At 43.5% G+C, this 25,400-nt stretch overlaps 1 protein-coding gene and 1 pseudogene across 8 annotated transcripts in view; both read right to left on the bottom strand.

Annotated features, from left to right (window-relative positions):
* Nucleotides 1-12,547, bottom strand: part of LOC110306213 — a 14,927-nt pseudogene extending 2,380 nt beyond the window's left edge.
* Nucleotides 1-13,390, bottom strand: part of Spag9 (sperm associated antigen 9) — a 129,084-nt gene extending 115,694 nt beyond the window's left edge. For 6 of the 8 annotated variants that reach the window (XM_029483615.1, XM_021175540.2, XM_029483617.1 and 3 more), the window contains exon 1: nucleotides 12,903-13,389. In XM_029483615.1, the coding sequence (XP_029339475.1) occupies nucleotides 12,903-13,205 (303 nt within the window). In that variant the 5' untranslated portion in view covers nucleotides 13,206-13,389. Of the gene's footprint in view, nucleotides 1-12,902 lie in introns of all 8 variants that reach the window. The other 2 variants (XM_029483614.1, XM_029483616.1) reach the window with 1 other exon arrangement.
* Between the last annotated feature and the right edge of the window lie 12,010 nt (nucleotides 13,391-25,400).

Below are 25,400 nucleotides of genomic sequence, written 5' to 3'. Positions count from 1 at the left end.
GAGAGAGAGAGAGAGAGAGAGAGAGAGAGAGAGAGAGCAAAAAACGATTAGAAGGGGGCAGAGGAGATTCTGAGGAAAACAGACAAAGCAGGAGAGAATGAAAACTATAATTTATACTTGTCAGAGGCAGAGAAAAGTCACTGCTCCCATAGAGCCACAGTGGGCTATTTTTAAAAGAGAGAAGGAGAAAGAAAACAAAACTAAGTATGAGGTTCCAAAAATCTAAAAGTATAAAGAAGTACCAAACACTTCCTTTTGTAAAAACTATACCTTAGGGTAGGTAACCAGTAGATAAAAGGAAACCCTCCTCTGTAAGAAAACCTAGCTGAAGGAAAATAAATGAGAAATAGTACCACTTCCCAACTCTCAATCAACTAATAGTAAATACTTGGTTACTATTCAGATTTGCTGGCTGTCTCATGAACACCTTCACAGTCAGTGTTTTAAACCAGACTTTCTGATGCTTTTCACCTGAATGATGATCTTAAGGGACTGTTATAAAGGTCATCAAAGAGCATAATTCAGGCTGTTCAAAAAGACAGAGGCAGACAGAGACACAGAGAGGTAGAGATAAAGACATAAAAGAATGGAACATTTGATTACTAGCTTAAACAAAACAGGAATATCATCATGCAGCTTTAGTCTCAGCACTCAGAGGCAGGTGGATCTCTGTGAGTTCAAGATCAGCCTGGTCTACATCACTAGCTCCAAGCAAGCCTAGGCTAACATAGAGAGACCCTATCTCGACCCCCAAACCCACCACCAAAAACAATCTCTGAAATTCAAAACTAGCCATGTACATTCAGATATGGTTGCTACCAACTGAGCATATAAAACTGAATAAAACTGAATAAAAAATTCACTGAAAAATTGAACTAATCAGTAAATGTGAGAAAACATATTCAACTAAAGTAGGGACTTAGGGAAAGCACATCAAAGCAAGAAGTACTTAACATACAGCAGACAGCAACAGAAACCAAAGTCTGAGATTGACAAATGGCGACAAAGTGGAGGGAAATGAGAACTCGATTAAACTTTTTTCAAATGTTTGTATTATGTGGATAGGTGTTTTGCATACATGTATGTTTGTGCTTTGTGTGTCTGATGACAAAGAATGTTAGATACCCTTAGAATTGGAGTTACAAGAGAGAGAAAAAGTCAAAAGACTTATGGAAAAACTTTTTGCAAGTTTTAGCATAACTTGGCACCAACAGTTAGTGACAAAAATTTGAATGCACAAAGAGAACTGTAAATGAGCTTAGGCTTAGCAATTTGACCTTTAGATATTTATCCATTTAGCCAACAGACACTTATTAAGTGCCCACTGAATGTCCAGTTTGGTGAAAGAATAAAAGCAACAGATTAGTCTGATAAGATAGGTGAGGTGTGAAGAAAAGGAAAGGACATTTGGTTGTGGGAGGCAATGAAACACCATAATCCATACTTAGGTGTTCATAAAAGGCAATCTAGAATTGCATCTTAAACAACAAATCAGTCCATAGGTAAAATTGGGTTGGCAGGATATCTCAGTGGGTAAAGTTGCCTGCTGCTCTAAGCCTGACTGAGTTTAATCCCAGGAATGTATGTGGTGGAAGGAGAGAGAACAGATTCCCAAAAGCTGCCTTCTGGCTGGGCAGTGGTGGCGCACGCCTTTAACCGCAGCACTTGGGAGGCAGAGGCAGTCAGATTTCTGAGTTCAAGGCCAGCCTGGTCTACAGAGTGAGTTCCAGAACAGCCAGGGCTACACAGAGAAACCCTGTCTTGAAAAACAAACAAAACAAAACAAAACAAAACAAAAAAACTGTCTTCTGACTGACATGCACACTGACAACAAGTGCATGCCCCTCTCAACAATAAATAAATAAATAAATAAATAAATGTAATTTTTTTTAAACTATAAGAAGCATGCTTTTATTAAGGCCAGGAATGAATACAAAATGTTTAGTGTGGCTCAAAATGGACAGCTGAAACTCACAAGATAGGGATATCTACACTCAAAGCCTTCTACTTAGAAACAAGCCATTTCAAGAAACTTAGCTAGAGACACTAAGTGTGAAGATTCTCTGATCAGATTTCCTTGGTTTTCTTTCTTCAGTACTGCAATTGATCCCAGGGGATGGCATGTGACCTCCGAGCTCCACACTAGTCCCAGACTTCCATTTTGGAGAAATGGAAACTTTATAGGTTGCCAATACTAGAAAGAAAAATTAGTCCTTCATTCAGAAATGCTCAGCACTTCCTCTGTGCCAGTTGTGGATAGTGGTGGCTACCACAGTTTCCTTTCAAGGAGTGACATGCAGAGTGAGAGATCGACAGCCTGGAGCATGATGATAAAAACCGACTTGGAAAAAGAGACTTAGGTACAAAGGAAAGTCAGCACCATGCATGCTTGTAGCTATTTGAGAGGCTAAAGCTGGTAAATGAGCGCAGGAATTTAAGACCAACTTAGGCAATGTGTCACCCCTCCCCCTCCAAAAAAAGAAAAATATGGCAGGGAAAGAAAGTACACGTGCATGGGAAATGAAGGCAGAGTTTCAGGTCTGCTGCTACGACCTTGTTGAAAAAATAATAAAACTAATAAATTAGCTAAAAAGGATAATAATGATAACTAGAAGTGAGGGAGAGCCATGGAAGATAGTCAGAGAACAAGACAGAACAAGGGAAGCAGACTTTGGGGGTAAGTTCATTTTTTGTTTGTTTGTTTGTTTGTTTGTTTGTTTTTGTTTTTGGAGACAGGGTTTCTCTGTGTAGCCTTGGCTGTCCTGGCACTCACTTTGTAGACCAGGCTGGCCTCGAACTCAGAAATCCGCCTGCCTCTGCCTCCCAAGTGCTGGGATTAAAGGCGTGCGCCACCACGCCCGGCATGGTAAGTTCATTTTTAACATGTTAGAAAACACTCACATCTAATAGGCAATGTGAAGTCTCTAGAGAGAGAGGAAGAGAACCACTGTATCCCTACCAAGAGCATAAGTATCAAGTCAAGTATTTGTTATAACTCAAAGACATATCCATATGGAATAATGAACAATGGTAATTAAACCCATGGGAATGGAGAATATCAGCTACAGGTATTCATAGTGACAAATAAAAAGTCATATAAGAGAAAATCAAAGGAAGCAGACACCAATATAAATATGGGAAATTCAGAGGTCAGATATCAAATTGGGGGTAGAGAGTGGAATACAAGAGCTCTCCAAATCATACACCCTGCATATAAGCCCTCAATTTAATTCTCAGCTCTGCAAAACATTTATTGGAAAGAGTTGCCAAAAGTTATACATTGCTGGGAAGTCAAGTTTGAAAAGGAATATGGCTAAAAGTAGAAAAAAATCAATTTATGAAAATAATATACTTTTCAATTTTTTTCTAGAATCAGGAAGAGAAATTCTAAATGTAAATGTTAAAAGCTTCAGACCTAAATATTTATTCTTGTGAATCGAGTTGCCTCCTGCATCAACTTAACCTTTTTTATAAGCTTGTTCCATTTAACATGCCTGCTTCTTTATTCTATCACCCTGTTAACTTCCTGAACAGCTTCTACAATAATCTGCAATCTACTGTTTTTATTTACTTTCTTCTCCTTTTTAAGGTGGTAGGTGGCGTCTAACTACATAGCTTATATTTTAAAGCCTGGAGCCCAGGACTCTAGCCTGAGTACAGGCAGCTACCACACTAGCTAAACTCCTCCCTTTTTCCCTCTTTATTCTTTTGTTCTTCTCTCTCATACTGGGAATCAAACCCAGGGCCCAGTCCTGTGCATACTAATCAACCACTACTACTCATTGAGACAAAAAGCACAAACTAGTTACTCTCTCTCTCTCTCTCTCTCTCTCTCTCTCTCTCTCTCTCTCTCTCTTTATCACATAGGCTCAGCTGGCTGTCCTTTGAAATCAAGATATCCACCTGCCTCTGCCTCCTTAGTGTTGGGATTAAACGAATGTACACGCCTACCTTTGGTCTTTTGTACCCAGACTGGCCTTCAACCCATTATGGAGTTGAAGGTGACCTTGAACTCCTAACCTGATCCTCTTGCCTCTACCTCCCCAAGTATAGAGTACAAGAGTGTATCACCATGGCCAGATATACTCTTAGTGTCAAAATAATATTGTTTTATAAATGTCAAATTAAATCTTTTTCTTTCTTTTTTTTTTTTTTTTTTTCAAGTCAGGGTCTCACTATGTAGCTCTAGGTATCTTTGAACTCACTGTGTAGACCAGGCTGGCTTTGAACTCAGAGATCAGCTTCTCTCTAGCTCCTGAGAGCTGGGATTAAAGATGTGCACCACTAAATTTCTTATAGAAATAGCTAAATTACAATAATTTCTTCTTTTCCTTGTAGTTATATTAATGAACTATAAAGATATTAATGACTTGGGCTGATGAGCAAATCAGCAGGTAAAGTAAAGGTACTTGCCTAGGAAACTCAGGGACCAGAGTTTAAGCCTTGGGATCCCCAAAAATGTAGGAGAGAACCAACATCACAACATTGCCCCCCCTCTCTCTCTCTCTCTCTCACACACACACACACCCTAGCATACATGGACACCATATACTCACATACAATAATTTTAAAACATTCTAAAATATATTGACTTATCCATCCCTGTAACTGGCATATACCACGCCTAAGTTAAAGCAAAGCCCGGCTTGGTTGACTGCATCTGTAATGCAAACAACTGAGGGGTGGGAGAAGGAGAACAGGAGTCCAGGGCCAGCCACCACAACATAGCAAGTTTGAGGATAGCCTGAGCTACATGAAACACTGTCTCAAAAAACAACAAAAAAATCAAGGTAAGTGTAGTAATGCACTGCTTATATTTCAGCACTTTTGAGGGAGGCAGAAATCTCAAGTTTGAGACTAGAATGGGATACACAGTAAAACTTTGCCTCAAATTGTTAAATTAATTCAAATAGAACTTAGGTGACACTAGAAAGTATTCTCAAGTCTAAATATGTTGTACTGAGGAAAGCATCAGAATGTAAATTTGCTTTCAAACAGCTCAGCAATAAGAGACATGTGTGTACATAAGCCAAGACAGCTCACCAGGAAAGAAAAGCACTGTCATGCAAGCCTGGTAGCCTAACTGTGATACCTGGAACCCACCTAAAGGTGAAAGAAAAGACAGAACTAACTGCACCATATTGTCCTTTATTATACACACACACACTCATACTAAGTGCACATACAAGCCGGGCAGTGGTGGCACATGCCTTTAATCCTAGCACTCGGGAGACAGAGGCAGGCGGATTTCTGAGTTCGAGGCCAGCCTGATCTACAAAGTGAGTTCCAGAGTTCCAGAACAGCCAGGGCTATACAGAGAAACCCTGTCTCAAAAAAACAAAACAAGAAACAAAAAAACAAAACAAGAAGTGCACATCCACATCAACAATCAACACCCCAGCACTCACATATACTGATGACTAAACTACTGAATCTGATAGTGAGTATACAGTGAGTGGCTTTGCAACTTGTGTGTGTGTCTGTGTGTGTGTCTGTGTGTGTGTGTGTGTACTTTTTCCTAATAATAAACAAGTGGGCTAGTTGACCATAACACTGTACTGACTGTGGGGCTGGAGAGAACGTGCATGTACTGCTACTCCTGCTCTCACAACTGCAGTTCTCAGCCACCCATGGCAGGCAGCTCACAGCCACATGTTAACTCCAGCACCAGGGGATCCAATACCCTCTTCTGGACTCCAAGGGCACCATGTACATTCCCACATATGACACACACATACTAGGTAAAAATTAAATCTTGGAGCTGTGGAGATGGCTCAGTGGTTAAGAGGACTGACTGCTCTTCCAAAGATCTTGAGCCAATCCCTAGCAACCAAAACTGGTAGCTCACAACCATCTGTAATGGGATCTGATGCCCTCTTCTGGTGTATCTGAAGAGAGCGACAGTGTATGCGCATACATAAAAAAAATTAAACAAACAAAAGGTTTTAAAAATTAAATCTTAAAAACTATAAGTAGTAGGGACTGGATAGATGGTTCAGTAGATAAGAACGCTTGCTACTTTTGCAGAGGACCCAGGTTTGGTTCCCAGAACCCACCACCCACAACTCCAGTACCAGAGGACCTTCTTCTACTGCCATCTTTGGGCATCAAGCATCTAAGTGGTTCACACACTAAATGCAGACAAGCAAAGACATTTCAAAGAAGGTTTTTTGGTTTTGTTTTTGCTTTAAAAAAGAAAAAAAAAAAAAAAAAAAAAAAAAAAGGCTTGCCAGCCTTGACTTCTAAATACACTCAGAATAGCAAATGGTGGTGATGGGAGGCAGAGGCAGGTGGATGTCTGTGAGCTTGAAGCCAGCCTGGGGTACAGAGTGAGCTCCAGTGCAGAGCAGCCAGGGCTGTTACACACATAAACCTCGTCTCAAAAATAAAAATAAAATACAAATAAAAAAGAAATCGACAGAGGCCAGTCAGTACTTTCTAGTCTCCCCATTCATGCACGGGCACATGCACTCACACATATTGACACACACAAATACATAGATCAATCTTTAAAAACAAAACCAAAAAACCAGCCAAGTCTGAATGGTGGTAATGCCTACAATCCTTGAGGCAGGAAGATGAGTAACTCAAGGTTATTCCTGACTACACAGTGAGTCCTAGGCTAGCCTGGACTACAAAGGAAGATGAGTAACTCAAGGTTATTCCTGACTACACAGTGAGTCCTAGGCTAGCCTGGACTACAGAGTGTTCCTCCAGGCTAATGCTCATCTTTTTGCTTTTTCTTTCCTTGTTTTCTTTTCTCCACAGGTTTCTCTGTGTGGCCCTGGCTGTCCTGAAACTAGTTCTGTAGACCAGGTTGGCCTTGAATTCAGAGATCCACCTGCCAGTTCCCCCCAAGTGCTGGGATCAAAGTCGTGTGCTACCATGGCCAGACTGCTGACCTTTTCCCTAAGAGGTCAGTGGCTGAGCTGATTATTGGAAAAGAGAGAAGTCATTGTTCCACTGAAGAAACAAACCACAGCATTTTATTCTATGAAGCAAAGCTCAGGTTTAATAAAGATATTTTAACACAATCTTAAGCATGATGGTAAAGAGATAAAGACATATCTGAGAAAGTAATATACACCCAAGAACACAGTGTGGGCTTCTCTAAGATAGTCATAGCAAGTGCTACATACCCAACCAAGGGTACAGGCTCCTCAAGAAAGATGTACCCAGATACAAGATTTGTTTGTTTAATTTATGTATTTCTATTTGTATGTGTGCCTGAGTGTCTTTATATGGATCACATGCATGCAAGAGCCTGAGGATGTCCGAAGAGGTTGTCATATCCTCCAAAACTGGAGTTACAGGATGTTATAAGCTACCTTGTGTGTGTCAGGAACCTATGAAATTGAGGAAACTTAGAATCACCTGAGAGATGGACCTCTGAGCATACCTCTGGGGGATTATGTAGACTACATTGTTAATTGATATAGGAAGACCCATTTTACTGGTGGCAAGAACATTCTCCAGGCAAGGTTCCTAAACTATATACAATAAACTGAAACTTACAAGCATGCATCCATCCTTCTGTTTCTGACTGTGCATGCAGTGTGACCAGCTGCTTCAAACTCCTGCCTTGACTTCCCTGCCATGACAGACTGGGCTTTGAATTGTGAGCTACAATAGGCCCTTTCTCCCTTGGGTTGCTTTTCTTTTTAAAGATGTACTTATTTTATATGTATGAGTATTTTGGCTGCATATATGTGTACATGTGTGTGTGTATACCTGGTATTCATGGAGGCTAGAAGAAAGTATCAGATTCCCTGGAACTGGAGTTAAGGAGAGTTGTGAACCATCCTGTGGGTGCTGGGAACCAAACCTGGGTCCCATGTAAGAGCAACTCAGTTCTTACCTGCTGAACTATCTTTCCAACCCCCTAAGGTTGCTTTCATCAGAGTTATCACACCGATAAACAAGAAAAGAAACATTCCGGGTCACTCAAACTCTCGTCACAAATAAACAAGGTGAGAGGGAGCAGCTGAGGATGACATCTAGCATCAACTCTGACCTCTTGCACACACATGCGAACACACCCTAATGAACACGGAAACCACACACACATGTGAATACACCCCCGAATTAACATGGAAACGATACATATATATGTAACATATACCACATTTTTAAAAAGTTAAAAGCATGTTTTAGAGTTGTTTTAAGACTAGGTCTTACTGTGCTGCGCTGGCTGTCCTCCAGAGTGCTGGGATTAAAGGTAAGTACTACCATGCCTTGCTCCGACTTTTTTTTTTTTTAAGATTTATTTATTTATTATATGTAAGTACACTGTAGCTTCAGGCACTCCAGAAGAGGGTGTCAGGTCTCATTACAGGTGGTTGTGAGCCACCATGTGGTTGCTGGGATTTGAACTCAGGACCTTCAGAAGAGTAGTCAGTGCTCTTAACCGCTGAGCCATCTCTCCAGCCCCCAACCTTTTTTTTTTTTTTTTTTAATGACTAATTAACAATAGTGGTACAGACCTGTAAACCCAGCACTTGAGAGGCAGAAAAATCATGAAATCCTCCTCAAAACAAACAAAAAACTACGAAAAGACCAGACTTGGGCTAGTGAGACAATATAGCTGCTAAAGGCACTTGTCTCCAAGCCTGATGCCCTAAGGTTATTTGGGGTGTGTTAGATGTATTTATTAAAATTTTTTGAGATTTTATTTTTTTGTGTCATTGGTATTTTGTTTGTGTGTGTGTGTGTATACTAAACCACTGAGCTATCTCTCCAGACCCAGTTTTTTAGGTTGTAATCATGGCCTGTCTATGTACTGTCTGAATGTCGGTCTGTACACAGAAGTGCAGTGCTCTAGAAGATAGATTCTGGAGCTGGAATTACAAACAATTGTCAGCTGCCTATATAGGAACTAGGAACTGAACTCAGTCCTCTGGAAGAGCAGTGTGTGCTCTTGACCACTGAGCCACCTCTCCAGCTCCTAACAATTATTTCTATTTTAGTGTGTGTGTGTGTGTGTGTGTGTGTGTGTGTGTGTTTGCTTGTGAGCATACGCACAAGTGCAGGTGTACACAGAGCCCTTAGGCCTCGGAGCCCTCTGGAGCTGGAGGTACAGCCAAATGTGAGCTTTTTGATGTGGGTTCTGGGAACAGAACTTGGCTCCCTTGCAAGACCAGGACCAGCCCTTTAACTGCTACTGAACCATCTCATCAGCCCCTGCTGACCTGAGTTTAATCCCCAAGAATAATTTGGTAGAAAAAAAGAACTGACCTAAGTTCTCCTCTCACCTCTGCCCATGAGCCATGGCAAACTCATCCTTAAGCATGCTTAAATAAATAAGTAAATTTTGTTAAAGGGATGAGCCAGCCATGGTAGCAAATTACTATAATCACCTATACTCAGCACCTAGAAAGCTGAGACACAATTGCCAGGAATCTGTAGCCAGAAATCCTAAGTTCTAGACCAGCCTTGGAAAGAGAGTAAGTGCCCAGTCTCTCCCCAGACCCCACAAAAAAAGCAAATAAATGGATTCACGAGGGCCACACAATATTTCATTACACAATGGACAAGAAAGGCATTTAAACTGAGCATATAATTGACAGGAACTGGCTGAGGATGGCAGTATAAGCCTGTAACCTCAAGACTCGGAAGGCTGACACAAACGAATTTCAAGTTCAAAGCTGATGTGGGTACAGAGCATGCTTATATAGAAAGAAAGCACAGGCTAAGACTAAAGAAAGAAGGAGGAGGGCTGGTGAGATGGCTCAGTGGGTAAAAGCACCCGACTGCTCTTCCGAAGGTCCGGAGTTCAAATCCCAGCAACCATATGGTGGCTCACAACCATCTGTAACAAGATCTGACGCCCTCTTCTGGAGTGTCTGAAAACAACTACAGTGTACTTACATATAATAAATAAATAAATCTTTAAAAAAAAAAAAAGAAAGAAAGAAGGAGGAGAAGGAGGAAAGGAAGGAAGAAAAAGGGAGGGAGAAAAGAGCTCACCAGGTTAAACTCTGGGGAAGACACTGTGTGGCAAGGGTGTAACATGAGCAAAAGTATCTGCCAGGCCTGGGTTAAAGGAAAGCTCGTGGCAGGGAACCAAGGACAAGAGTGTCCAGTGAAAGCATTTATTACCAATTGCCACTGGCCAAAAACTATGTAAAACTCTGCCTTTCTCTATGTATTTTATTTGCTGCTGTTTGGTGCTGGAGGTAACTTTTTGCAGTGCTGTGGACTGAGCCCAGACAGAATGCTAGGCAGGCACTCTACCACTAAGCTATACTCCAGTTCCCAAAACAGCATGTGAGTACACTGTGATTTTCTTCAGACACACCAGAAGAGGGCATCCAATTCCATTACAGATGGTTATAAACCACCATGTGTTTGTTGGGAATTAAATTCAGGACCTCAGGAAGAGCAGTCAGTGCTCTTAACTGCTGAGCCACCTTTCCACTCCACCCCACCCCCAAAAAGCAGTTCTAAAAGGAGTCACTAAAACAACAAACCAACTATACACATACACAATTCAAATAAAAGCAAAAAAAAGTGGAGTACATTCAAATTAAGTACAACCATTATAATAGAAATTACATTCCTGCCCCCTCTCTGGCAATTTCTGCAAGCAAGAGATTACAGCACCTCATAGGTTCCTTAACACCTTCACCATTCCCATGTCTTCTTAAGTTCCCACAAAGATACCCAGAATTTTCTTTACGCTCTAAAGATGAACAATTACCATGCTTTCAAATTACTTTGTAAATACCCTCCCTGGAGCACTTCTGCTATAAGCACACGCTCTTAATTTCTGGGTTAAAGGCACTGAGCATTCAGGGAGAGAATTAAACAGGATCCACTCTGTACACTGGCCTGGAAGACTGAGCTCCTAGGTATAGGCAAAACCGCTTAGCATCTTCCATGAGTGCTGCTGCTGCTGCTGCTGGGGTTTTATGTTTGTGGTTAGGGCAGGGTTTGTCTAGCATCTCATCAGTGTTGTCAATTCTCAGGCCAGGAGTCTACCCAAACATTTCATTATGGAGATTTAACAGATATAACTAAGAAAGTATAAATGTTAAAGAAACCTAGTGAACAGACTGTTTTTAAAGTCATTTACTTAAATAAATATAAGCCGGACAGAGGTGGTGCATGCCTTTGATCCCAGCATTAGGTAGGCAGTGGCAGGAGGATCTCTGTGAGTCCCAGGCCAGCCTGGTCTACAGAGCAAGCTCCAGGATAGCCAGCCAGGGCTACACATTGAAACCCTGTCTTGAAAAACCAAAATAAATGAATAAATAAAGAAAACAAAGCCTAGCAGTTTTACTTTCTGATTCTGCAACCTGTAACAACTGGTTTTCTTGGACTGTGTAACCTCGGCCCTTCATCCTGTCCGCAGGCTAAGGCTGGAGGGAACATTTCTTTTTTTTAACCAGAGGTAATAGGTTACATAGAACTTGCTCCTAATCTGTGTATATTTGGCCCCACTCTCTTCCAACTGCATCCACATCATGGCAAAAGTCTGTATCGGTATGACCAAGTGGCAAGCCACCTTAAAGGCCTTGATCTGTTTTATAAACAGTACCAAGAAACCAACAGAAACTGTGGCCTTGTCTTCTTTTCAACCCTTCCCTCCATGTATATTTGTAAACATACTCTTGAAATAAAGTCAATTTTGTTTGGCAAATTCAATGCCGTTCCTTTAAGATAGGCGGACTGCAAAATCTCAATTACAAAGCACCACTATAATCATGATTAAAAAAAAAAAAAAAGAATCATTTACCTGAATGCAGAGGCACATATAACAAAATAAACTGCCTATTTAATGCTAGGAACTGAGCTGCCAAACAAATGTCACATTCTTCTACCGCGTCATGTAGTTTTGAAAAACAACACGTGGTTCCTTCGATAATTAGTCTCCTTCAATCACCATGTATTTAGCTAGGTGCAGTAGATGTCTGGCACAAAAACAAGGAGAGCATTTTGACTGCCGAAGAAAGGTTCTTCAGAAACAATGCCAGGGCGCTCAGCCTGCAGGCTAAAATCCTGAACTCGCTCAAAAAGCTAGAGGATCATTTACAGCCCAGGATCCAAAAGGCTCACACACTCAGGTGACGAGTACAAAGGTCACCGCTCAGGTGTTCCAGCGAAGAGCCAGCCAAGTGTACTTAGAAACTGCAGGATGCAAAGCAAATGCAGACAGGACAAGTGTTGTAACACTCACCCACACCTTCTCAACCCCGCCCCCCAGTCTTTATAAATAGAGGAGGCTGTCAGGGAACTGTCCAAGGTTACCACCTGATACGAAGGAGGAACATTCCTCGGTGAGGAACATTAATAAAGTAAATGAATGTACTGTATGTACTTACTGGGCTCTGCTAGTCGACTTCTAAGTGGTTGACAAAGTGTTAAATGAAAAAAAAAAAAAAAAAGGGTACAAGAGGTAGACTTCCTTCTCAAGAGAATCTAAATGTCAAGAAGAAACTGACCGAAAGAGGGAGATCTCTAACTTCCCAAAGCAGCAGCAGCCCCCCTGGAAAGGTACCGAAGCCAGCGGAACTGACTCGGGCAGGACAGCACTGCCCCTCCCCATGCTAAAAGTTTGAACCCGCACCCGACTATCCTACGGTGGTCGGAAACTTCCCTAAACAAGAAGCAACCAGACACCCTCAAGTCTCCGCCCTCGGGCAGTCCCAGGTGCCCTCAGATGCCAGAGTGTCGCTTCCTCCCCGGGCCTTCCCTCCCACTTCACCCCTCTCCTGGACACTCGCTGGCCTGCCTAGGCTTCCAGCACCGGCCAGTGTCCCGGGGTCCCGAGACGCTACGGAGCACTGTCCAGGGCCCTGGACTCGGGCCTGCCCTTCAGGAGTCCACCCTGGCGCGTTGGTGCGCCTGGCGCGCCCAGCGTCCCCAGCCAGGCTGCGACCCCCGCCCCCGCCGGCCCTCACCTCCTCGGCGTGCTTGCGCAGCGCCTTCTCCCGCTCGTACTGGGTGATGAGCTGCTCGTTGTCGTCCCGCAGCAGCTCCAGCTCCACCTGGTGCTCCTGGTCCTGCGCGAACACCGAGTCCAGGTTCTCCAGCACGGCCACCACCAGTGGCATCAGCTCCTTGACCACCTCCTCATCGTAGCGCCCGATTAGCCGCTCGAACTCGCGGTAGATGGAGCCGGCCAGGCCGGACACCCGCTCTGACATCACGGCCCCGGAGCCTCCGGGCTCCTCCTGGTATACCACACCGTCCTCCAGCTCCATGGTGGCGGGCGGGCGGGCGGCCCCGGGCGTCGCCGGCTGAGGGGTGGCACGGGCCCGCACGGGACGGGCCCGGCGGAGGCTGGGGCTGGGGCTGGGCCCCGCGGGGTGGGGGCCGGAGCCCTGGCCGAGGAGGGGAGGGGTGGGGTGAGCGCACTCGCCCCAACCGCCGCTGCACCAACTGCCGGGGCGGCCGGGCCGCGCGCGCTACGCGTCACCCGTGGGGCGGGGCCAGCGCCGCGTCGCCCCGGTGGGCGGGGCCCCGCGGGAGGCCAGGCGCGGCCGAGGGGCGGGGCCTGGCGGCGGTGTGCGCCGGCTGTGACGCCAACACCCGGCGCCGCGCGCGCGCGCGGGCCGGGAGGTGAGAGGTGGAGGAAGTGACAGCCGGAGGCTGCGTTGGCTGGGCGTTCCCAGAGGAAAGGGAGGGGCTCTGAAGACTGACAACTTTCCCCAGGAGGATGCAAGCATTTTCTTCGCCTTTCTACGGCTCATTCCGCGCCTTCTTGGTGCGCCAGACGTGTGAACCCTGCTTAACAGACAAAGAAACTAGGGCCAAGGGAAGTTGCGGGTTAGTCAAGGTCATACAGCTAGAACAGGAAAGAGGCAGAGGCGAGACTCTCACTACTTCCTACTGAGAATTCCGGACTCAGAGGAAAACAGTGGATGAGGGAAAAAGCTGTAACTAGAATGACTGCCTAGAGGATCAGGTTGCCTCGAGTACGTTAGTACCCTTTGGTGTTAAGGAAGAGTGAGGATAGCCTTAACCAGAAGAGCGAAGCATCTGGAGAAGGGAAAATGAGTACCACTTTTTGCATTTTTCCAAACACTGGGTCCCTCTGCTCCCTGCCTACGAGAAAGACAGTTCTAGGCTGCAGCCACTACCACCGGTTCCTCTCTGATCTTGAGAGGGAGGCGGGGCTGGGAAGTGAGAGAAGAAGCAGAGGAGGCTATGGGGTGGAGTCAGTGGTGGAATAAGTCCCATGATACATGAAGTCACCTATCCTGGGAGTGCGTCACTCGTGGGGAATGCCTCAACACCCTAGCCTTGGGCAGGCTGAGTCAGAGATTACTTCCGTGTATTCTCATCTTCCAGTCTCAAGTTTGGCGGAAGACACTCGCAAAAGCCTCTTCCCTTTGCCATAGCTGAGTCAGAAGTACACCGACTCCAACTCATCTAAATATAAGGGAAGAACAGAGAGGTTTTAAATAGACAAGTTATTAGGGAGAATATTGGCTCCCGGGGTCCTAAATACCCTGTTTGGTGTTTAGAAGTTTCAGATCATCCCCAAAGTCTCCCACACTTCCATCTCCCTGGAAACCACCAAAAGCACTGGGGAGGTTGACCCAGTGCAAAAGGACAAAGATGAAAACTGTCAAAACAATTTCCCTAACCCCTGCGCCACCCTTAGTTTGTGCTCTCCCTGTCTCCCTTCCTCACCCTTACTTTGTGTATATGTCTGGATTCTAAGAATGCTGCCCAGCTAGTTGAGTATGAGCCCAAAATACCCTATCGATTTTTTTAAACTTTATTGTTTTGTTTTGTGAACTAATGTTTTGCCTGTGTGCATGTCTGGGCACCAGTCCTGTGCAGAGCCTGCCGACGGTGTCCTATCAGCTAGAACTGGAGTTTTAGCTGGTTGTGAGCCTCTATGTGTGTGGTGGGAATCAAACCCTGGTCTTCTGCAAGAGCAGCCAGTCCTCTTAACTGCTGAGCCTATTTCTTCAGGTACCTATCACTTCTTAATCTCACCTTGAAAACGGAGGAAATCTTGTTATGAACATTCTCTCTCCCTTCCCTACCCCTTCATGAGTGACGCCACTCAGTCTTCCTAAGTACATCTATTTTCCTGGGAGTCAGAGATGGAAGACTTAGAGTAAGAGTTGTTTTTTGTATTTCTACAACATTATTGTATACTTAATGCTTAAAAATGTTTTTTGTGTTTTCTTCTTTGTGTTTGTTTTTGTTTTGTTTTTCAAGGCAGGGTTTTTCTGGATAGCCCTGGCTGTCCTGGAACTCACTCTGTAGACCAGGCTGACTTTAAACATATAGCCATCTGCCTGTCTCTGGTACTAAAGGCATGTGCCACTATTTTTTCTAATTATTGCATTTTGTTTGTGGAGGCCAGAGTCAGTTCTTTTCCTTCCACCGGGTAAATCCCAGGCATTCAATTCAAGTCACCAGTCTAGGAAAACTGTAAGCTCCAGGCCAACCTGGACCACAGGAAAAACCTTGTTTCAAAACATAAAATGTAGGGGTCAGTGAAATGGCTCAGCAGGTAAGGGTGCCTGCTACCACCTTCTGGCAACCTGAGTTCAATCCCATGCCTTACAGGGGAGTAAGAGAGAACCACCTCCCACAAGTTGTCCTCTAACCTTCACTCACCTGATGCAGCACATACATAAATAGAATGTAATTTTAGGCTTTTCCATTACTATAAGAGTAGAGTGGAGAGATTCCTTAGTGTTTAAGACAAGTACTGGTCTCTGTCAAAAACAACAACAACAACAACAAGTACTGCTCCTGCTGTGAAGTCAGGTTCAGACAGCTCACAACCACCTGTAACATGCGCGTGCACACACACACACACACTCCACAAATCCATACAGGCATAATGGGAAAAATAAACAGAGAGTGAGGAAAGGCTCATACCACCAAGCCTTAAACCTTGAGTTTGGGCACCAGACACATATGATAGGAGAAAAACAACCCTTGAAATTCCTTCTGACACCTCCACATGTGTCCCTGCCCCAAATAAATACAACTTAAAATATTTTTTAGGTTTTCTTTCTTTCTCTCTTCCTTCCTTCCTTCCTTCCTTCCTTCCTTTCTTTCTTTTTTTTTCTTTCTTTCTTTTCTTCTCTTTCCTTTTTTTTCTTTTCTTTTTTTTTTTTTTTTTGAGACAGAGTTTCTGTGTATAGTTGCTGGCTGTTCTTGAACTCTCTCTTTAGTGCAGGCTGACCTTGAACTCACCCCAGTATTGGGATGAAAGGTTTGCACTACCACCATGTGGCTACAATTAAATGTTCTCATTAAAATAAGGGATGAGAGAGATGGCCTAGCAGTCAAGAGTGCTCACTGCTCTTGCAGAGGACCACAGTTAGGTTCCCAGCACTCGTCTCCAGCAGCACACAACCTCCTGCAACTCCACCTCCAAAACACCTGGCTCCTGGCTCTGTGGGCACCTACATACATGTGGCACACCCTCTCAACACATCCACACACAAATCTTTAAAAAAAAAAAAAAACTAACGAATAGGGGCTGGAGAGATGGGCTCAGCAGATAAGAGCACTGGTTGCTCTCCCAGAGGACCCAGGTTCAGTTCCCAGCATGGTGGCTCACAACCATTCCTAGAATCAGTTCCAGGGGATCTAGTGTCTTCTTCTGATCTCTTCAAACATCAGACACACTCATAAAACATGTACATGCATGCAGCAAAACACTCATACATATCAATCTTAAAAAAAAAAAAAAAAAAAAAACGAACTGGGGGCTGAAGAGATGGCTCAGTGGTTAAGAACATTGGCTGCTCTTCCAGAGGTCCTGAGTTCAATTCTCAGCAACCACATGCACACATGTATACATATGTGCTTTATCTTCATGCACACCAGGAGAGGGGATCAGATCCCATTACCGATGGTTGTGAGCTAACGTGTTTGCTGAGAGTGTATGTGTACTACATGTAATAAAGTGTGTAGTGGAATAGTATTCAATAATAAAGTACATACTGCAACATGAATGAATATCAAAAACATACACTAAATGAAATATATGATCCCATTCATATGAAATGTCAGTAATTGTTGAATGTAGAGACACAATAAATTAGTGGTTTCCTGAATTGTGTGATAGTGATAGTGTGTGGGAGTGACCAATCATGAGTGTGGGATTTCCTTTGAGGTAATAGAAATGTTCTAAAGTTGAAGTGATGCACAACTCTGTCAATATATCAAAAGGCATTCTAGGCTACACTTAAGTTGTATGGTATCTGAGCTAAATCTCAATGGAGCTAATAAAGCCAAGTGTGGTGGCTCACATCTGTAATATCAGCACTGGGGGAGCTGAGACACAGGATCGTGAATTGGAAGCAACCTGCGTTATTCAGTAGTTAGTACCAAATATGCTTGGGATACAGAATAAAACTGTGTGTCAAAACATACAAACACAGAGATAGAGGAAAGACAGACAGACAGACAGAGGGGGAAGGGATAGAACATGGAAAGATAGTTTAATGGTGCGTATTTATCGTACACTAGGCTAGATTCAATTGCCAGCACTTCGCTAAATAAGTGAAACAATACTGTGAATTTAGGACAAGTAGATCCAGTGGAACAGCGTAACCTGGTGCAAGAGAGTTGAAAGGAAATGGCTTTGAAGTGGAGAACCTTGTAGTAGCCTATGTCCTGTCATGGCAAACAACTTTGGTGTGTGGTGGGGGGGAACCAACTAATAATCACTAAGTACCTGTTGGGTACAAGTCATCGCATAAAGACTAGTGAGCCTCAGTTTATTTGTAGAATTTGGGGATTTGTTAAAGACCAGAGTTTTCCTTTCATTCTAAAGTTCTGCTGCTGAGGGCCAGCAAGATGGTTGAAGCAAGAAGTGAGTAAAGCCACTTCTGCCAAGCGTGGTGCTGTACATCAATTCCTAGGGCACACAAGGAAGCAGCGAGGCTGCTCCACGAGTTGTCTTCTGACCCGCTACACACATACTGTTGCGCTTCCGTGTGTAATTATAAATTAATGTAATATATAAATGTAATATATAACAAATATATTACAATAATGTAATTATAAATTAAGTGTATTTATAAATTAATATTTGTAAATGTAATTATAAATTAAAATTGTGAAGCCAGGCATGGTGGTGCCTGCCTTTAATCCCAGCACTTGTAAGGCAGAAGCAAGTGGATCTCTGTGAGTTTGAGATGAACCTGGTCTACAAAGCAATTTCCCAGATCACCCAGAGCTGTTATATAGAGAAACCCTATCTTGAAAAACCAATAAATAGAGCTAGAGAGATGGCTCAGAGGTTAAGATCACTAACTGCTCTTCCAGAGGTCCTGAGTTCAATTCCAAGCAACCACTTGGTGGCTCACAACCATCTGTAATGGAATCAGTTGCCCTCTTCTGGTGTGTCTGAAGGCAGCTACAATGTACTTACATAAATAAAATAAATAAATCTTTTTTTTTTTTTTTTTTTTTTTTTTTTTGGTTTTTCGAGACAGGGTTTCTCTGTGTAGCCCTGGCTGTCCTGGAACTCACTNTGTAGACCAGGCTGGCCTCGAACTCAGAAATCTGCCTGCCTCTGCCTCCCGAGTGCTGGGATTAAAGGCGTGCGCCACCAACGCCCGGCTTAAATAAATCTTTTTTAAAAAGCAAAACCAATAAATAAATAAATTTAATTATGGTTTTGGTCAGATACAGTTACACAGGAGTGTATGCCCAACCCTTGAGAATTTTGAAGCAGGAGGATCAGTTCAAGGTTAACTTCAGCCACACAGTGACTTCCAGGCCAGCTTGGGCTACATAAGACTACATCAAAAATGAGTGAATAAATGAAGGAAGGAATAAATAAGTGAATAAATAAATAGAGATATATGCAGTGAGGCTTCTAAAATTTTGGTTTCCTAAAAAGACACAAATATTATATAAGACTATGTTTTCTTTTTTTCTTTTCTTTTGTTTTAAAATAGCATTGGTTCACTTTTCCATGGTGAAGCACTAGTAGCCCTGAGAACAGCTTGGACTCTGAGACTCATTTCTCCACCTATTCCTGATCGTATGATTTGGTGCTCTCTAGCTCTATGTAGTAAGGTTGAACCAGGTTGAATTGAATTACTGGTGCTTGAATGCTGTCATCCTCGAACTCTCACGCTTGCTAAAAAAAAAAAAAAAAANAAAAGTGCTGCTGACAAAAGGTTCAAAAATGCCCGAGGAGCAAGTCTGATGGAGTCATTATGCCGGTTCCAAATATTGTTTGATCAGAATGTATGTAGTAGTCATTTGAGCATATGATGCTACCATCCCAATCTGGCCCATGACTTCCTTTCCAGGGGACTGGAATTTAGTGGATAAGAATCCAAACAGCAAGGACAGGGCTGGGAGTTGAGCCAATCAGTGGGTAGGTGTGTTTCAGTGTCAGTGTGGCCAGATTTTCCCAAGGTGACCATGAGGGTCTTAATTTTTGGCATTTGATTTGCTCTGACCCACTTCAGATCTCCTCAGACAATCCAGCAAGTCCAATCAGGACCAACGATGGAAGACATTTCAAGAGATGTGAGAACTCATCCCTTAACACCTTCTTTGCAGAATGTTGATGTCTTATAAGCAGGGCCATCTTTACTCTGCACAGGTGATGTGAGATGTGACGCTCAGAGACTTCAGCCGCTGCCCAAGACTCCCACACCTCTGCTGGGAATAGTTAGCACATAAATAGCAAGCTGCCAGTGGATGTGCTCATGGTGTAGCATAGACAGCATGGTGATATCGATTTCCCTCTTCTTGCTGACTCCTGGGTGAGGGTCTGTTGCATCTTTAGGATATTTTCTCTCTCCTCTCCCTCTCTTTGTGTCTCCACTGTTTCTCTCTCATTCCCCTTCCCTCTCTCCTCCATGGCAACTTCCCTGGCCTCCTTCCTTGGGGCCAGTGAACTCATCTGGCAAGACCAGCCTCCCAATCAACCTGTGTGTGTGTGTGTGTGTGTGTGTGTGTGAGTGTGTGTGTGTGTGTGTGAGTGTGTGCAATGTATATTAATGGCACTCTCTGAATTAAAGTCCCTGTCTCAGAGAGAACAAAAAGTTAAAAATTCTTAAAATAAAAATAAAATGGATGGTTAAGATGTCTGGGCACGGGGCTGGTGAGATGGCTCAGTGGGTAAGAGCACTGACTTGCTCTTCTGAAGGTCATGAGTTCAAATCCCAGCAACCACATGGTGGCTCACAACTACCCATAATGAGATCTGATGCCCTCTGCTGGTGCGTCTGAAGTCTGCTACATTGTACTTATATATAATAATAAATAAATCTTAAAAAAAAAAAAAAAGATGTCTGGGCACATAAAACTCTTGCCAAGCGAGCCTAATGACCTGAGTTTGACTTCTGGAAGCCATGGTGGATGGTTGACTTCAGAAAGTTTTCCTCTATCCACATGTGTACAGGGCCACACACATGCTGGTGCTCATATGTCTTTAGTGTACATCATACACAGCACACACACACGTGCACACACACACACACACACAGGTTAATAGTAAAATTCTGACTCTGTTTTTAGTAGCAGTAAGAGGAACCTGGTAGTGAGTTCCTCATTAGATAGGCAATGGTAGACCTCTGATTCCCAGAATTTATCTCTAACCCCCAAGGACTGAGAGTCTCATAAAGACCAAGAATTATCGGGGAAAAACAAGTCTCAGTGTGGACTTTGGAGTGTTTACTTTTGATTCCTGAAGGAAAGGAAATTCCATTCCAAGAGATTCCTCACCCTTGCAGAAATTGAGAAGACTGTAAGGCGAGGAGATGGGGGTGGGGAGTTGATGAGGGAAGGAAGGGAGGAGTTTCTTCCTAAGCACAATAGTTATCATCCGGGGAAGGCTGGAATTACCAGGCCAGTTGTGTAGCCAGCCTGCTGTAGTAACTACAGTCTGCTGTAGTTATTTCTATCTGACACTAAGTTTTTCTTGCTTTACACGCGTGTTTTCCCACCTAGGAAGAGAGAGGAAGTCACTGAAAGAGAAAGAGAGCTCTCAGGGTTCAGGCCTGCTGGTATGGCTGTGTGCAAAGCCAAGTGACTCATTGCTCCATACGAACTGCAACATGTCTGGAGAGGCAGTTGATTATGGAATGTTGGATTCCTGATAAGTGTCAGAGTATTTTTTCAGAGTGTTCCATGGCTCTTTCTTTTGAAAGGCTTGTTTCTGTTGTTGGCAGTGCCATGGACTTGCTAGGTAAGTGCCGCTGAGCTGCATCTGCGCCCCTCCAAACATTCTGTAAACAGATTTCCTGGGGACGACCTTGCAGATCCATTCTTGTTAAGAGTTGACTTCTGCCAGGCAGAGTTGCTCACCGCTGTAATCCTAGGACCCCAGAGACTGAGCTGGAAGGTTAGCATAGGTGAGAAGCCAACCTCGGCTACACAGTGAGTTCCGGTACAGCCTGGGATCAGAGCTGCAGGGTGAGAGCCTGTTGGGGGCGGGGAGGGGAGATGAAAGACAGAACGCTAGTAAGCTAGCTAGAACCTGTCCTCAAGTTGCCACATCACCAGGGGGATGACTCTATATGAGTCAGTCTACACACTCTAAAGTGAAGTTACAAAAGTGAGAAGCAACTTCTCATCCTCTAAAAAGGAAAATTAAATAAATGAAGAAACGAAATCTAAGCTGAGGTCAGTCTTTGAGCAGAAACAGGATGTGAGCAAACTGAATCACAATACCTTGCTGTCGAAAACATTTTCTATTTAAGATATGCAGCTTATCTGGGAGGAAAGGAAAACAGAAAAAGAGGGGCTGATTGGAACAAGGGTGGTGTCTGGTCAGGAGGGAAATAGTCCAACAGAGCCTTGGTGACCTTTGTCACTTTTCCTCCACGCAGCCACGTATGAAAAATGACTCAGCTAGTCTGACACCAGTGGCATATTTTTAGCAGGGACAACAGAGCCAGATGAAAACCTAAGCGTACTCCCCGTTTGCCAACCAACAGCTTCACACATACGAGGCAGGGAAGAAAGACTCATCTACCTAGTTCAGTTTACCAAGGGACAGCAGAGAGTCTGTAACTTCCACCATCTACCTACCTTTGCTTTTGTGTTTTCACAGAGGGCCAGAAACTCCACAGGACAGTAACTTCCTGAGATGTCAGCCTTCTGAGGTTTGTCAGTCAGCACTGAGTGACACCCAAACCCATCATTTTACAATGGAAGGACCATCCGAAGTTTATGGTCATGTTGGAACCAATGTCTAGTGACTATCAAGCTCAGAGCCTCATTACACGTCTATTGCTTCAAGTTCCCAAGTCAAAGGCCCAGCTTAGCAGGTAAAAGTGCTCGACACACTGGGCACAGTGTCAGGGAGTTAGGCAGTTGCATTTAATCCCAGCACTCAGGAGGCAGAGAGACAGGTGGATCTCTGTGAGTTCGAGGCCAGCCTGGTCTACATAGCAAGCTCCAGACTAACAGGGGCATACATAGAGAGAAACCCCGACACACTTACAAAAAAGTGCTTATCCGGCAAGCCTTGTGACCTGAGTTTAGTATTCTCCCACTCATGAGTGCATGTATGAGTGCACATACACCTTCTCACCCACACACTAATCTTTCAAGTTCCTGTTTTAATATATGTGCTGCCAAAGCGAGCACTACTTTCAAGTTCATAAGTCAAAAACAATATCTCATTGAGCATGAGATCGTGGGTCTAAACAAGGAGGATTCATCCCTGCAGGCATTCCTTCTAACACAACAAGAATTTTATATGTAAGGAAAAAATATGTTTGCCCTGGGGGCACAGGCTTATAAATTTAGATGACTGAAGCAGGAGGATCATGACTTTGAGGTCAACCTGGACTAAATTATTGAATTCTAAGCCAGCATGAACTATATAAGAACACTGTGTCTCAAAACAACAAGGAAAAAAAAAAAGAAAAGAAAGAAAGAAAGAAAGAAAGAAAGAAAGAAAGAAAGAAAGAAAGAAAGAAAGAAAGAAAAAGGAATTGTTTAAAAACTGTTATCAGAGCCAGGCGTGGTGACACTTAATCCCAGCACTTGGGAAGCAGAGGCAGGTGGATTTCTGACTTTGAGGCCAGCCTGGTCTACAAAGTGAGTTCCAGGATAGCCAGGGCTACACAGAGAAACCTGTCTTGAAAAAAAAACAAAACACACACCAAAAAACCTGTTATGGGAGCTTTAGGAATACTGGGGTCTCACACTTGCAGCTGTTCAAGAATAGCATGAGGATGAAGAGATGGCTCAGCAGTTAGGAGTACTGGCTGCTTTTCCAGAAGACAGGGTTCAGTGCCCAGCGTCCAGATTGGGGCTCACAGTGGTAACTCCAGTTCCAGGGCATCTGCTGCTCTCTTCTGGCTCCAGGCATGCCCATGGTGTACAGAGAGCTATGCATGCAAAATGCTCAATCACAGGAAATAATAATAATAATAACAACAACAATAATAGAACAGCTTGAACAGCACTTTATTTTTTTTTAAAGATTTATTTATTTATTACATGTAAGTACACTGTAGCTGTCTTCAGACACTCCAGAAGAGGGCGTCAGATCTCATTACGGGTGGTTGTGAGCCACCATGTGGTTGCTGGGACTTGAACTTTGGACCTTCGGAAAAGCAGTCTGGTGCTCTTATCCACTGAGCCATCTCACCAGCCCTGAACAGCACTTTAAGGATGTGGCCCAGGGTCGTAAAATGGGAGTAGGAATACCTGAATTTTAAGATCTTATTCTCTAAGATGCAAATGTGGCAGCTCATCCCTATCATGCCTGCATTTGAGAGGCAGAGGCAGGAGGGTCATCCAAAGTTTAAGGCCATCTGGATCTATATAGAGAGCTCCAGGACAGCCAGAACTACATAATGACATCCTATCTTTAAAAACAAAAACAAAAACCGTCCTGGGTTCCAGGCCTAGTGGCATCTGCCTTTGATCCCAACACTCAGGAAGCAGAAGCAGGAGGATCTCTATGAATTCAAGGCCAGCCTGGTCTACGGAGTGAGTAGCGGACCAGCCAAGACTATATAATAAGACCCTTGGGCTGGAGAGATGGCTCAGCGGTTAAGAGCACTGACTGCTCTTCTAGAGGTCCTGAGTTCAATTCCCAGCAACCACATGGTGCCTCACAACCATCTGTAATGGGTTCTGATGCCCTCTTCTGGTGTGTCTGAAGACAGCAACAGTGTACTCTCATATATAAAATAAAATCTAAAAAAAAAAGACCCTGTCTCAAAAGACAAAAAAAAAGTCTTGAGTTTTCACCAGGTGCCAGCCACAAGCCTCGGGCTGTCTCCTGTCTCTCATACTGCAGAATTCTGAAGAACTTTCTGATCACAGCCAGGCAAAAGGACGATAAGTCCATCAAGATCAGGAAAAACAAGCACGATGATGTGAAGTCTGAAGCTGAATGCAGCAGACGTGTTTCTACACTCATCATCACAGACAAGGAGGCAGAGACACTAAAGCAGACTCTTCCCCTCGTTTGGCTGTGAAGCGCTGAAACGCAATGGACTTCCTCATTTGACTATACTAAGAATCTTGAAAAACCAAAAAAAAAAAAAAAAAAAGTTTCATTCCATAAATCTATTATCTTAGAATTCTAAGGATGGCAAAATTCGTTCTTCAAGCTAACAACTTTCCTTTTTTGCTCCTTTCTCTATTTTTATTTATTTATATATTTTTATTTTATTATTTGGGGGGAGGCAAGATAGGTTTTTTTTTTTTCTGCATAGCTCTGGTTGTCCTGAAATTCACTCTGTAGACCAGGGTGGTCTGGAACTTAGAGACCTGTCTGCCTCTGCCTCCCAAGTGCTAGGATCAAAGGCATGCACCACCATCACCTGGCCTACTTTTCCTAATTTTAACATTTTATTCCCATGGGTCCTTATTCACAAAGACTAAATGACCATTTCCAGCCAGGAGAGACTACACATCTCTTCCAGGATCCCCATAAGACTGAATGACCTCTGACTCTTCCTACCTCTTCTCTTTGTGTACCTAACATTCATTTTAACTGACTCCAAATAATTATTAAAAAAGCCATCTGTACAAGCTAGTTCTTGTTAGTTGCTTTTATGTGTTCTCAGGCACACGCATGCTCAGAAGGAACTTCTCGATTTGCTTATTGTATGAGTGGTTACAATAATGCATGTGATACTGGCTGTGGTTACTACAAATACTTATAATCTCAGCACTTTGGAGGTGGAGCCAAGAGGAGTGACATAAGTTTAAGGCTAACCTTGTCTACATAGTAAGTTCTAGACTAGCCTGGGCTAGCTATTGAGTGTGTCAGTATGTGTGTGAAAATGTGGTACATACGCAAAGCAATTGTGCTACTTGCTTTTGATTCCATCTGGGCCACAATCCAAGTACCCACCTATCCAAGACTGTATACAGAGGTCCTATCACAGTAACCCAAACCACAAACAGACCCAAAAGCAAACAAGCAAAAATAATAAAGGCCAAAAAAAAAAAAAAAAAAAAAAAAAAAA

Source organism: Mus caroli, chromosome 11, assembly GCF_900094665.2.
Source record: "Mus caroli chromosome 11, CAROLI_EIJ_v1.1, whole genome shotgun sequence".
Taxonomy (NCBI): domain Eukaryota; kingdom Metazoa; phylum Chordata; class Mammalia; order Rodentia; family Muridae; genus Mus; species Mus caroli.
This window is presented reverse-complemented; position numbering and strand designations above follow the sequence as displayed.